Source organism: Pangasianodon hypophthalmus, chromosome 26, assembly GCF_027358585.1.
Source record: "Pangasianodon hypophthalmus isolate fPanHyp1 chromosome 26, fPanHyp1.pri, whole genome shotgun sequence".
NCBI classification, from domain to species: domain Eukaryota; kingdom Metazoa; phylum Chordata; class Actinopteri; order Siluriformes; family Pangasiidae; genus Pangasianodon; species Pangasianodon hypophthalmus.
The window spans coordinates 2113176-2128110 of record NC_069735.1 but is presented as its reverse complement, the minus strand read 5'-3'; the positions used below and the strand labels follow the sequence as shown (position 1 = coordinate 2128110).

General features: G+C 37.9%; 1 protein-coding gene across 1 annotated transcript in view; it reads right to left on the bottom strand.

The window, feature by feature from the left end:
• Positions 1-14935, bottom strand: part of LOC113535765 (receptor tyrosine-protein kinase erbB-4) — a 93569-nt gene that overhangs the window by 36982 nt on the left and 41652 nt on the right. The window contains exon 2 of the mRNA XM_034300422.2: positions 1358-1509. Within this exon, the coding sequence (XP_034156313.2) occupies positions 1358-1509 (152 nt within the window). The remainder of the gene's footprint in view (positions 1-1357; positions 1510-14935) is intronic.

Here is a 14935-nt window from a genome sequence, read left to right as displayed (position 1 = left end):
TTTGAACCAAGTCAATTCAGAGGATTCTCGGGCCAGCGTCAATGTCTGGATGCTCTTAAGCTAATCAACATTTTTGCTACGTATCCACGGAAATCAGCTTAGCATTCGTGTTACGTATCTGACCATGAGCTCGTATAAAGGCGTGCTAATTACGGCTGCTTGGAGAGGCGCCTCTTACAAAATTCATCGTGTTGCGACTGGATTCAAAACGAATCTCAAATGACTCTTTAAGTAAAGCAAGATGAGAGCGTCTTTTTGCTGCGAGGGGGAAAAAAACTAGCAAAGGGACATTAGAGGGTATTTTATGATGAAAGCCACTTTGATTTCGAAACAGCCAGCGATATCAAAAGCGTGGATATTCATAAAAAAAAAAACGGTTCGAGGAAGTTTGTGTAAAGTCTTGAAGGGGTGAAAATTCAGCAAGTTACTTGGAAAAATAAAGTGGAAAAAATGCAGGCGTTTTATAGTTAACACACAGTAGCTGTGTGATTAATCTGTGATCAGACATACTGGATTTTCAGGAATTCCAGGTTATGAAGGTCAAAGGGCGCTCTTTTGAACTTCGACGTTGGCGTTAAAAGAACTGGTTTCTACCAGTTATGTAGCTTATATGGATTTATACAAGCCACACCCACATCTTATGTTTATACAAATATAAATTATTCTCGAAAACTTTAATTAAAGGTAGTGTTTATAGATGATGATGATGACTGATATACAACTACACATGACTCGATATCGAAACCAAATACTCTAAATGGCAGAAAATATATACATTAGTAAGAAATCAAATACTTCCTGTTGCACTATTATAGGAAAAATCTGGTTAATGTATAATCCAAAACGCAGACTTCATATGTACAAATTTGCGTCACTTATTAAGTTCCATAATCACTCTATTTAACTCGGTTTAACAGGCTCGTGCTCCTGCTTTGTCATCAGTGCCGCTGTGAAGCTGTGACCATCTCTTGGGCTCATGACAGGAATATAAACATCGCTTCTCAAACAGCAGTCTGTGTTTCAGTCTCAGCGAAATCCTCAAGGACAGCCAAAGTGGGTCATGCTCCGTTAAAGATGGCCGACCATTTCTACCTTGCTTTGATTCAAATCCCTTTTGTACTCCGTACCCCGCTTTAGAAACTTCTTAAAATTTCATTACTTTAACACTGGAACAGAGGACAAGCTTAATTAACTGGACAACCTACCGGTCAAGCTTGGGTCACTCCGTTGTAATTACACTCATCAAATATTTTGCACATGATTTAGACAAAAAGATCTCCATCCTGTTTTTTCTAACTATTAGAGTTATCTTTACAATATATAATTACTTAATGAAGTACTATAAAACAGCCAAAACCTTGAGAAAGTTAAGGTTGCGGTTCCGCTCGATGCTAGTGATCTCCAGGTTTCCCATCACCACCTCACAGTTCTCGTAGAACTTGCGCAGGGTGTAGTAGTGCTGGTCCAGATCTGACAGGGTGCTGAGCTTGTTATCAGTGCCCTCACACACTGCAAAACACAGAAAGATGTTGGTCAATATGTAAAATTATTTCCATACAGCGCAACACCAAGACACCAAGATCTGTTCAGACCAATTTGATTTTAACTTCAACCGAGAGACTGGTGATGGAACAGCTGTTTACAGCTGGACGTTCCACACCATTAAATGTAATTATAAAGGAATAAAAGTACATGTTGTTCTTTAATAGATTTAAAAATATGTTATTGTTCGCCATTTGTTATGGTTTAAGAGGGCATAAGAGGGATAAAACACTTGAGGACGTGCTGTTATAGGAAAATAGTGTTTTATTCCTTACTTATTACACATTCATCAAAAAAATTTTTTGGCCTGAGGCCTTCACACTCTCTAGAATTCGTCTCTGCTTGACATGACGTTTAATTAAACACACTTCTTTCCACGCACCACACATCTTCCTCCGGCTGGCCAGAACCATCTGCTTGATCAGTTGGCCTACAGCAGAACACCAGAGAGTGTATGAATATGTGCGCGTGTGTCAAGATCAATTCCATCCCAGCACCAACGCACTCAACTACACTGTTATGCAGAGAGTGAGAGACAAATCCCATCTGAACAGCACACGCTTACATACAGCTCTGTTTCCCATGCGCCAATTGGCAGCCGTCCTTGATGCATCCCATTGATATGTCTATCGGACTACACCAAAGCCTTGTCTTCCCAAGAACCACTACTCACAACAACGGAGAGGAAAAGTCAATATGAGTAGGTGCCAAAGTAGTCTGCCATTCGTATGGCCAAAAATGGAAAAGCAACAGCATGATAATGGGAATAAAGGAGGAAATAGAGACTAGTATGGTACATGACTTCCTTCAAAAGAGCTACTCTCTCTTCAAACACCACTGACACAACCCAGGTTGGGTATATCAGTTATACCACCTGGATTCATTAATTATCCCAAGTTCAAGGAATGAATCACTTGGTGTCGTGCTGTTATAATTAAAGTCACCATGAAATGGCTTCTTAACTGCGATTTGATTTCCCTCTGAAACAGGAAGTTGAAGTGCTTGACTGATTTACCCACTAGCCAACAGCGTTTTAACAATAGTGCCACACCCCCGCTGAAGCTAAACAAACCTGACAGTAGCTTAGCGAGGTAGCTACAGTAATTATGGTGAACAGTGAAGACATTAAAAATAGTCTTTTACTTACTCTTAGTGATGCAGAAGCCCTGACAGTGTTTAAAGATAGAATCATGTTCTCCATCAGCCTGAGGAAGCGACATATTCCAGCACTGGAGAGCCTCAAGTTGGTACACAGACGCAACTTTGTACAAAATGCCATTTTTTTCCCTTGGAAAAGGGAATAGTGTATGGAAAGACATGCAGCCAAAAACACACCGACGAACAATGTTTACTGCCAAAAGGCTGTTACTGTAGAGAACGGCCCGCCTCCAGGGGTGGGACATTTATGTTCTAGAATGCATTTAATTGGCCAATTATGAAGATTTAGATAGATCACCTAGTGCTCAGAAATGGGAACTGCAAGAAGATATAGAGGCCTATTGGGGCAGAGATCCCGCTGCCCCATGCTTGCTGTATAAACATTGCAGTATAGGAGGCGGGAACGGGACAGTTAATGACAGGGTTGCCAGTGTGGTGTTTTTTACACCAAATTGGGGTAGTTTATTTTGTGTATGTGTGTGTGTTTCAAGTCTGTAATGCCTTCCTGGCATCATCTCAGAATGCCAAATCTTGTAAACAGAAAAGACAAAAAAAGGCTACACTTATAGTTTTGTCACTTTTGCGTAATATGGCTATACAAAAGTCCAATTAATTTGTAAACAGCAAATACTCTGAAGTGGAAACCAAAAACATTAGCATATATTGACTTGCCTTTTTATCTTCCAAACACTTAGCCCTGCTAGCCTATTTGTACCAGCTTTAAAAGTTCAGCGAAATACACAAAATTTCCAGGATGTTTTGGATTCAAGTCCTTCAGCTGTGTGTGTGTGTGTGTGTGTGTGTGTGGGTGTCTTAGTTCTTGAGCCTTGTGGAAGAACCCATCTTCACGAATCAATGACTTCCACAACCTTGATACAAACAAATGGGTCCAGGATGGCTTTAATCATACAAATGCACCTCTACTTATGATTGCATGAATCAATAATAATTAACTTCAATGGTCGGAAGAGAGACGTAAATAAGAAGACACAGTGACATTTATGGAACATCACGAAACAACCAAACCATATTCTTATTAACAGCAGAGGTCACAGCAAGTTTTCAAGTGTTTGGAAAAAAAAATCAAAATTATTCCAGTATTCAAGACTAATTATGCAGTCGAAGAAGCATGTGAAGGATTAAATTGAGCAAATAATTCACCACTAAGCTCTTTTATTGAATTTTGCACTTTCTCTTATAAAATATGGAAAGGTATGGAGAGATTACTTACTTGCTAAGACGTAGACTAGCATTAATAGTATTAATAAAAAACAAATACGCATGTTTGAGAGGAAATATTTTCTTGGATGGTTCTAGCAAATATAGTCAGTCATTGTTTTTTTGTGGAGAAGTGTGTGTGTATGTGTGTGTGTATGTGTGTGAGTCAGTTGGCACAGATCGACTACACCGTCCCATGTGACGGCCTCGGAAATGAACCCTGCCAACTGCAATGAAGTGTAGTATTCGGCGGGTAAATAAAATTTCGGCATCAGCTACAATAAAAAAAAAAAGGCCGTATGCTAATCCATGCACTGTAAAAGCTGAAACACTACAGAACCAGTTCAACAATAACAGTACCGTGAATTATACATACAGTGGTTTTGCATAAGTATTCACCCCCCCCTGAACTTTTCCACATTCTTTAGTGATACAACCTGGACTTGAAATCGCCATAATTGGGATTAGATGTCATGTGTCTACACAAAATAGCTCACTATACTGACATGGGTGGCAAATCAATACAGTTTGCAACATTACTTATAAATAAAAAACAAAAAAAAGTTGAGATTGCATAAGTATTTGCCCCTCATTGCTGTGAAACCCCAAAATTAGTTCTGGCGCCGTCAGAAGTCACAAAATTTGTGAAATCGAGTCGATTAAGTGCAATTAAAGTGTCATGTGATCGCAGTACAAACACACCTGTTAGATGAATTCCCTAGAATTTGTTCTGTAAACAAACAGAATCAGTGATTTATTAAAGCAAGTCCAAGACAAAGTTCTGGAAAAGAATTAATCACCATTAAATCCATTATAAATCAGTGACCGAGTAAATAGTAACGTTTCATTTGACACTACCATCACCATGCTTCATAGTGGGAATGGTTTTCGCACTTTGTCCCAAGGCCCGAAACGTTCAATTATGGTCTCATCAGAGCAGAGCACCTTCAACCACATGTTTGTCGAGTGTCTTTTGGCTCTCTCCAATTGGGATTTTGAGTGTTGGGGCTATGGTGGCTGAGCTGTGGATGTCTAACTGATTATATTTCCATATACATGCAAAAAAGAAACATATTTCAGTTCAGGAAAACATTTCAGAAATAGTAGAAAAATATCCAAATTTCCATGTAAGCGTTTTCCCCAGGCCACCACACACACACACACAAATATATATGGAACCCATTTCTGGATCACAGTGGGAGAAAGAAAAAAAATATTACCTTCTCTCATTGTGAATAAAAAAAAAAAAAAAAAAAAAACAGAGACATGATGAGTATAGGAATGTTTTCGAAAGCAACCTTGAACATTTTCATCTCTTTTCCAAAATGATTCCCCACTGATAATTTACCGCACAATGAAATCGCAGAAATGATGTCCTCAGACTTGCTTCTTGTCTCATTTCTGGGCATTAAAACAGCTCCTGAGTTATAAAACCAAGAAAACAGTCATGGCTAAGTGCTCCCAGATTATTCATCAGCCAACACGAAACTGTTAAGCAGTGAGAAAATAAATCAACTAAGTCAATAAGGCGATAAAACGCGTAGAAACGCGATATGCAAACACGTTACGGACAGCGTAGTAGTTTTGACAAGGTCATTACATGCGCTACAATCAGGAACTTGCTTAGCATAATTCAGCACACGTAATGCTAAATTAAATTTGTTTCAGGCATGCTGCCAAATCTCAATCATTCATTCACTGGAAATGTTTAGCAGGCAGAGAGCACGACCAGAGAGCGAAGGTCGAGCTAAAGAAGCATTTTTCCTCTCACAGTTACAGCAGCGCCTCGTCACATTTAGTATTTCGTATTGAAGAAACTCAGCACGTTGGTTGAAAATGTGCAGAAAAGTCACCATATCAACAATTATACAAGTTTCTTTCTTAAATAACAGCGCTATAATATAAACGGTAACATACAACGAGCGTAGAACAAGCCTATTAACATAAACCTATGATAGTAAATGAATCAAAACTTTCCGACCAATCAGAATTGAGAATTCAAGAGCGTAATGGTGTAATAGTGTGTAAGCTAGCATAGTTATGTTTCACATTTTATTCTTGGCTTATGATGCATATTTTATGTTAAGGACTTGACATCATTTCATAATTTGCGCTATTTACGTTTATTTCCTTTAATATAACTGCAAAGTAGCATGCTAGATTTAAACTTATTTGAATTCAGTTTCTATTACAGTCCTTATTTTTTTCTGTAAGTGTGACGTGTGTGTGTGTGTGTGTGTAAGTTTTATCAGCTGGTTTTAATGCATTTATGTGTATTCATGTAGTATAAATACGCAGATAACCCGTTCTTCAGCGACACAAAGTTGCTGTAATGTATACAAGTGGAATATATCCATTAGGAAACGATTCACAAAGGAAAAACAAGTCTGCTAAAAACAAAACAAGTTAGCATGGACAAATTCGAAGTCTTAGACAAGAGAATGTTTCGTACAAAAAGTAGCTACAAGTTAACTGACCTTCAAGCGTGCGCTTGCAATATCACGGTGTGTTCAAGGCCCGCTGCACTTCTGAATATAAATTTGGCCCTGACTCTGAATGTATAATCACGGAATTAAATCCGCCAGGACCGGTCCACAGTTTTACAACATGTACTTCGCCATTTTATATAAATGAGCAATTTCGGCTAATAGCAGCTCATCAAAGTGGTGTGATTAGCCCGAGTTCATTCATCCTTTCAACCTTTCAAAACCGATCTAACATGAAAGTCTGAATAACCTCGGGCTAATCACGGCTCTTTATTACCATTTGAATGAAATATATTGGTGTCAGAACCATCTGGGGGGAAAAAAAAGAAAGAAAGAACTTGTGGGAGAACACAATATTCAGTTGTACACTAACGCCAGTCAAAAGTCGGTGAAGACTCTGTTAATATTTTCGAGAAAAAAAAAAAATCACTTTCTGAGAGTGGATGATGAACACATAAATATATTTAAACGTATTTTTAATTCATATTTAATAACCAATAGTGGGCAAACTGCAATAAAATGTATCAAAAATTTTAAAAAATCCACTTAATACCTTTGACTGGCGATGTGTATCAATTTCACAGAATTTTAACAAAGATTTATGGATTTGATGAGACTTTTTTTTAATGAGAATTTTTCTTTTCCTTATGTAATTACCAGTAGTTCTTAAATGGTAATAAAAACGTAAATCATCAATAATGCTTAAAAAAAAAAAAAAAAAAAAAAAAACTTTTGACTGGCAGTTTATATTAATTTCATTAAAAAACTTTTAGGGATTTGTTGGAACTCTTGTTTAATTTTTATTGTCCTTATTTTCTTGCCAATGATGGGTAAACTTTATTATTATTATTATTATTATTATTATTATTATTAAACATTCATTATATAACATAATATTATAATAAAATTTACTAAAATAAAACCCTCCACAAAAAAGTAAAATTTCATACAATTTTCCAAAGATTTAGGGATTTAATAGAAGATTTGCTTAATTTTTCCTTCCTTTATTTAATTTTTTTTACGAGGATTTTTATGGATTTAAAATAATATATCATTCAATTATTAACTGAAGAGTTGTTTTGTTTTGTTTTTTTAACCTCTACATGTTCACTAAGGTGTCTAATGACTGTAACCAATTAACGCATTTTTAAAGTGGTTTTTCTGTTTGTAAAAAGTCGTTCGTCTTCTTCGTCATGTTCTATCATTTGTTTACGTACTCCTGCATTGCTGTAGTTTAAGTGCTGTAGTTTGCATCTGGATCTTTTTTCCTGCGTTTGTGGAAATTGTCATGAAATTTTAATAGTGCCACCTGCAGTACTGGAGCACTGAGAAGGTGGTTTTGTCTTTACACACCTCTCACAGATGCAGTGCTCTCATTACGTACACAAAGGACGTTCAAAATAAGATGCAAATAAAAGCCAGGAGTTACTTTATTTATTGCAGCAGTTCTTAGCCCTGTGCTTCCAACCCTGAAACTTTCTCATCTTTGTATGAACATTTCCACATTTCTAGCCCTTCATTTATATTTTCATGGTGAAGACAGCAGGAGAACAGAGCTTGGTGTTGAAACTCCCCAAGCTCAAACGTAAGCAGAGCTGTCAGTCAAGTGGAGTAAAAGTACAGTGTGTGTGTGTGTGTGTGTGGGTGTGTGTGAGTGAGACTGATAGCTGGCTTTCATATCTATCAGTGTCCAATGCACAAGAATCTGACAAACAGATCAAAGATTTCACTTCGGCCCATATTCAGTGTCAGCAACTTTTGTACAGTAAGTTCAAGTTACGTCAATATTTATGCAGGGAAAGTTCCGCGTATTCAGAGCCGGGTTACGCAGCTCCTTATTCAGATGATTAAAATGACCTGTGTGTAGTTCACGTCATTGAGGTCACCAGATTTTTTCTTGACTAGAAGTGACTGAAACAAGATTTTTCAAAGACTAGCTTTAAACACAAGCCCTTGCCTTTAAGCCTGAAAAAAACGGGATAGAAAATGTGGACTGAAGAAACAATTCACATTGTTGTTGGTTTTTTTTTTTTTTTTTTTACAATCAAATGTAATGCAATTTAACATAAAAGCATAAACTAGTTTGCACGAATAGGCCTAGTCGTACTAATCACATTAATCGCTGGTTTAAATGAACAAAATGGCTTCCACGTATTCAACAGCTTATAGAATAGCACTTGATCACTTTTTTTCTTTCACAGTTGATTGAGCACACAAATGAATGAAATCACGAGATACCAATTCAAGGTCAAAAATCGTAATGTGTAGGTGGGACGTATTTCAATCAAGCTTTGAATGCCATGGTTTTGTTCAATTGAAGAAAAACTGCCCACAGTTTGAAGGATAAGCTGACTGAGCACTCATCTGCTACGCTTACACCACACTTTGATTTAATTATTAATTTCATCTGAAAAAATTTCCGTTCTTGTGCAATGTCTCTGATAAGATGCTGTCTCCTCTGATGTGCCACATGCAGACATATTTATTTATTTATTTATTTATTTAATAACTACACCATTATTTTATTCATGTATTTACAGCCAAAAGCTAAATGTCAGCCTGACATTTTTTCGGTTACATCAAACTGTCATTTGTGATATTTTTGATATCTCAGCGATATTTGGTAACGTTGACATTTTTAATTTAAAAAATATTTAGGTATAAAAATGCCACAGTCTGATTATGATGTGTTGTGCATTGACGCTGAATCGCTCCAGTGAGAATTGTGATACTGTAAAGAATTGAATTTTTCCCTATCCCTAGTTCACACGGGAGGAAAGAACTATTTTTGTGCCTACTGAACTCCAAATGCTCTGTTCCTTTGAGCGTATTGCTCCCAGAGTGCCGTCACGACACACAATGCAAGCGTCAAGAACCATGAAGAAATGACCAAAACCGCAGCCCAATCTGTCCATTAAACATCCAGGGGAAAAAAAATACATAATGGAGGATTTGTCCGTGTGTGCCTCAATGTGACATGTTTTGTGTGCCTGGACAGTTCAATGAGCCCTCGTATCTGGAGAATGGTTTCAAATACAACAAAGTCAGTCCTCTTTAAAAATGAATCAAAAAAACCACGCTGTCTTGGAGCCTTCCAGTCCTTTGTGGTACTTTCCTTTGTTCCTCTCCAGAATGTTCCTGCTTTGGATTGGCTCCCTGAGCATCACTCACGACTTCTATTTGGTGTCATCTAATCTATGTTTTTTTACAGTTCCTGTCATGTTAATAGTCTTTTATATTTTGCAAACCCAGATTCCTATTTCACTTATTTCCTTTTTTTTTTCTTTTTGAAATTGTCTTTTGTTTTTATATTACGTCATGGAGGTGTCAATTAGATAGCTGGAAGGATCATTTGGGCAAAAGTAAGAATCGATTAGGCTGGTGGAGGAATCAATTAGTTAGATGCAGAAGATGGAGGAATCAATTAGGTAGGTAGAGGAATCAATTGGGTAGATGAAAGAATCAATTAGAAGAATCAATTACATACATAGATGAGTCAAATGGGTAGCTGAAGGAATCAATTAGGTAGATGGAAGCATGGATTAGGTTGATGGAGGAATCCATGAGTGAGATGGATGAGTTGATCAGGTAGATGGAAGAATCAATTAGGTAGGTGGAGGAATCGGTGAGGTAGACAGAAGTATCAATTAGGCACATGGAGGAGGTATATGAATCAGTAATGTGGATGGAGAATCATGTTGGTAGAAGGAAGCGTAGGGAGATGGAAAATGGAAAAATCAAGTAGATAGATGGAAGAATCAATTAGGTAGATGGAGGAATCATTTGGTTAGATGGAAGAATCAATTAGGTAGATGAAGGAATCAATTCAGCAGAGCAACGAATCAATTAGGGAGATTGAAGAATCAATTGGGACTCTGTAAGGTAGATGGGGAAATCAATTTGGCAGATAAAAGAATCAGTTCAGTAGGTCAAAGAATCAATTAGGTAAACAAAGGAATCAATTAGGAAGATGGGCATATTGGTTGGGGAATCAATTACATTGATTGAGGAATTAATTAGGTAGATGAAGAAATCAAGTAGGTAGGTGTAAGAATGAATTATGTTGATTGAGGAATCAATTAGGTAGACAGATGAATCAATTAGCTAGATAGAGTTAGATGGAGGAATTCATTTTCATACAGTAGCTGGTTGTACAAAAACACTGGCATGTCACATTTTTGAGATCATGTCAGACTACAAATTTCCATCTTCACCTGCAAGTAGTGGGGTTTCCATCCACCTGGATGTAGGCGTCAAGAGCGATCTAGTAAAGCCATTATCTCTGTCACAGTCTAATCTGTGTGTCATCAGTGTGAATCCAATCCTGATGTCTGCTGACAAGTGGATGGTGCCCGTCTCTCTCTCTCTGCCAGTGCCTCGCGTGTAGCTGTCTCAATATGCATATGGTGCCTCAATTAGGCCAAGTCCTCCATTATCATGTGCAGAAATACCAAGCCAAAGTATCTGGAGCTTTTTCCATTCCATGTGTGAGTTATACAAGAGTGTGTTGTCAGACGATGCATAGTTTCATGCGGTGACATCTGACAGCACTTTGGGAACTGTGCTCAGACATGTTTAAAGATGGATTTATATTAAAATAAATAAATAAATAAATAGAAGCGCGAGGTCTTTAAGCACTGTTTTATCCCTATCTTGAATATGCACATAATAATACTCGTAATGAAACACCAGGATTTTTTTTCCTTTGGCTTAGGTGGAAATAATAATAATAATAATAATGATAATAATTATGATAATAATATGTACCTAATTGATTCCTCAATCTACCTACTTAATTCCTCCATCTCCAGAATTGATTCTTTCGTCTACGTAATTGATTCCTCCATGCACCTAATCAAATCTTCTCTCTAGCTAACTGATTCCTCCATGTGCCGAAGTGATTCTTCTATCAACAAAAATTGATTCGTTCATCTACCTAATTGATGCCTCCATCTACCTCATTGACTCTTCCATCCACCTAATTGATGCCTCCATCTACCTCATTGACTCTTCCATCCACCTAACTGATTCCTCCATCTACCTCATTGACTCTTCCATCCACCTAATTGATTCCTCCATCTGCTTCGTTGACTCTTCCATCCACCTAACTGATTCCTCCATCTACCTCGTTGACTCTAATTGATTAGCTCCTGTTATCACTTATGAATTTAATTACAAGTTTCTATAGGCAGGAGTGGGTTAGTTATCTGTGTGTGTGTGTGTGTGTGTGTGTGTGTGTGTGTATGTGTGCATGTGCCAGGGTTTTAGTGGTTGGAGACTGTTTTAAATTAATGGCAGTAGTATTGAAGACAGCTTAGTATCATTCCCAAAGCACCAGTGAAACCAATGGCAAGTATAAAATACCTGAAACACACACACACACACACACACACACACACACATACAGTTTAAGAGTCCTTGACTCCTCTTTAAAAGAAAAGCGCTAGTTAGTTACTTCTTTGAACAGTTTCCAGACGGCTGTGTGTGTGTGTGTGTGTGTGTGTTGGGAGGGGGGAGGTGTAGCTCTGTAGGGAATTGAAGAACATCTAATGTGCAATGATGAGCCTCCGAGCCAAACCGCCCTCATTCTGTCCCTACAAACACACTCAGAAAGCAAGATCAAGGTCAGGGATCCCTTCCTCGCCTCCTGAAAGAAAAAAACACGTCCATATACATGAAGAACAATAAACTGAAAAAGAAACAAAAAGAAAAACAAAGAGAGAAATGCATTATTGAGCTTCTTCACAGTATATAGTTCTGTCTACGATTCTGGCTTAAGAGTATTTTTCCTGCACGATATCGGCTCGCTTCGGGGTGGTAATAAGTATTAAGTAGTGTTATGAATAAAAATAAGAATTAACTCAAACGGAGCTGTAAGTGTAGCAGACGTGTGCTCAGTCAGCTTATCCTTCAAACTGCTTTCTTTACAGGAGTGTGCATCAAATGAAGCAAAGCATTGAAATTATTTTCTTAATTTGACAAATCAAAATAATGAATTCAAAGTGTGATAAAAATCACTTACATCGCACACGTACATTAAGACAATTCATGACTTTGATTTATTATCTCATGGCTTCTTTACGTTGTGAGCACAATGAACAAAATAGGATGCGCTGGATCAAGTGCTATTCTAGAAGCTGCTGAATAACGAGGGTGGAAGCCATGTTTAGTTCAATACTCACCATCTTTTAATTCCTATATAATTGTATTAGTCTTTTTATTTTTAAACTGGCACTTGCTTTTGTTACATCATGTTACCGCAAATGCAGCAAAGTAAAGAGAGAAAAAATACACCATTTCATTCTTTAGTCTGTATTTTCTATCCCCTGATTTTTTGTGTTTAAAGCCAGTTCTACACAAAACCCTCAGAGAATAGGAAGCCTAAAAAATTAACTTCAGTGTCTGCGTAATCCATCTCTGAATACTAGGAACTTTCTCCATGTAAATATTGACTTAGATTGCAGCATGAATTCCTCTCCATTGTTGAAACCCCTCCATCCATTACAGCCTCACATACCAAACGGAATTTGAAGGCAGCTCTCCTTTAATCAATTATTCATAAATGATCCCACATGGACGTGACTCCCACATAACACCCACATGGACAGGAACATTTTCCAAAATGGCTTGGTATTGCTTCAGATATCAGTGGTGAACTTGGCTTGATTCAGGCTCCATGAACAAACCGCGACCAGCTCCACAGGAGAGACTGGCGCATGCAGACAGGCACCAGTCCATCTGCCCATGTGTCAGCAAAAATCAGGATTAACACGGAGATCAGTCCTGGATTCGCACATGCATGCTTCTAGCAGAACAGGGCACATGCTGAGACAGTGGAAAAACAACAAAAGAGCAAGAATAAATCACATCTTTACTAGACCATAACAGGTATTTGGATAAGATTTCTCCAGCTACATAAAATTCCTAGTGTACAAAGGTCAGGAAAAGTGAATAAAATGACTGGCAGCAACAGTTAGTAAGTAGTTAATTAGTAGTTAATAAGTAGTTAATTAGTAATCATCTTTAACCCATAGAGGTCTAAGCCATAGAGGTCTAAGCCTATTTTTTATTGAAGAAGAAGAAGAAGAAGCCATGTTGTCAGTTCAGAAATCATACCAGGGAGGGTAAATTATATAAAAAAAATCGATGCAATTCGATGAAAACACTCACCTTTCCCGATGAGCTTCCTTCAGCTAAATAATTTACATAAACGCATGTGATTGGCTAAGCCAGAACAAAGGCTCAGCTACAGAAGATGCAATAGTTTATTTTTTTTTGTTATTGATTGGTTGGACTACATAAGTTGATCAGTTGTACTATAGTATTTGTTTTTTTCAAGTATTTGGTGAACTTTGCCGGGTCTGCAGCCAGATCACACTCCACCAGTTAACAACCCCTGGTCTACACTGTTAAGAGCCCAATTTCATCAGAAATGTTGCTTTATTCACCCTGAAAGCTGATAATTAGCATGTCGCTTTGATGACTAGCATGTTACTTACTTTAATAGCATCAGTCAGGGACGTAGGCAGTTTTTTAGAAATGGGGTGACAAGGGAATATTAGCTTCACTGTTGCTTTGTACTCTTATAAAAAGGTAAAAATCTACAGTCTTGAAGGGGATGTCAATATTTAGAATTAATATGTGATCTTCAATGGTATCCAGGAGTTGACATTTTGATGTTGTTTCACTGACATTTTGATCTATTTTCATATAAACCTGTTTCAGGGTGGAGTTTTCCTTCAAATGTTCCAAGTTAGTGAGCAAGGAAGCCAATGCCAGGACCCAAACCCTATGACTAGCCTTGTAGTCCTTATCACTAGCTGAGGTCCAAGAAGACGCAAAAATGTTGGTAATGCTAATGCTATTTCTTCTTTCTTTAAACTAACCATTTCTACAAAAGAGTTATAAAAATGTAAATGCAGTCCAGAAAGAAGAGCTTAGGCCTTTGTATAGTGGTTGAATTCAGAAAGAAATGCTAGCGCTTGCATTATTAGCATCGCTGTCTCTCTCCGTCTCTGTGGTCCTGATCATGACTCTGAAGGTGAAATGAATGCTAAGACTCATGCATCTGGGGCTTTGCTCTGCACAGTGACTGCGCATAAGAACTCGGCCCTGAGGGAAATGAACTCTCACAACAAATTATTCCAAACTGCAATAGCAAATAAGCCCAAAGCAGCAAGTGAGGACTGGCAGTGAAACAGAACCGGACGTTTCATTCACCGAATGCCAACCGACCAACCCAATGCTAATAACGACCTTCCCCATCTGTATGAAAAAAAGATATATCAGCTGTGAGGCTGATCAAAATAAGTCCATCCTTCAAAATCTTTGCCTTGTAATCCTTAAATACAGCTTTGACAGAGCCAATCTGTGGCATCTGGTGCTTCAAGGTTCGCTGTATGAGCTTGGAAAGAAAGTGATGGCTTTGTTACAGGATTGAGAAATCCCTGGCTGAAATGTCAGGAAGAATGACAAGAGGATAAGCGTAAAGCGAAGGGCTCGCGCTGCCAGCTACGACAGCTTTGACGTTG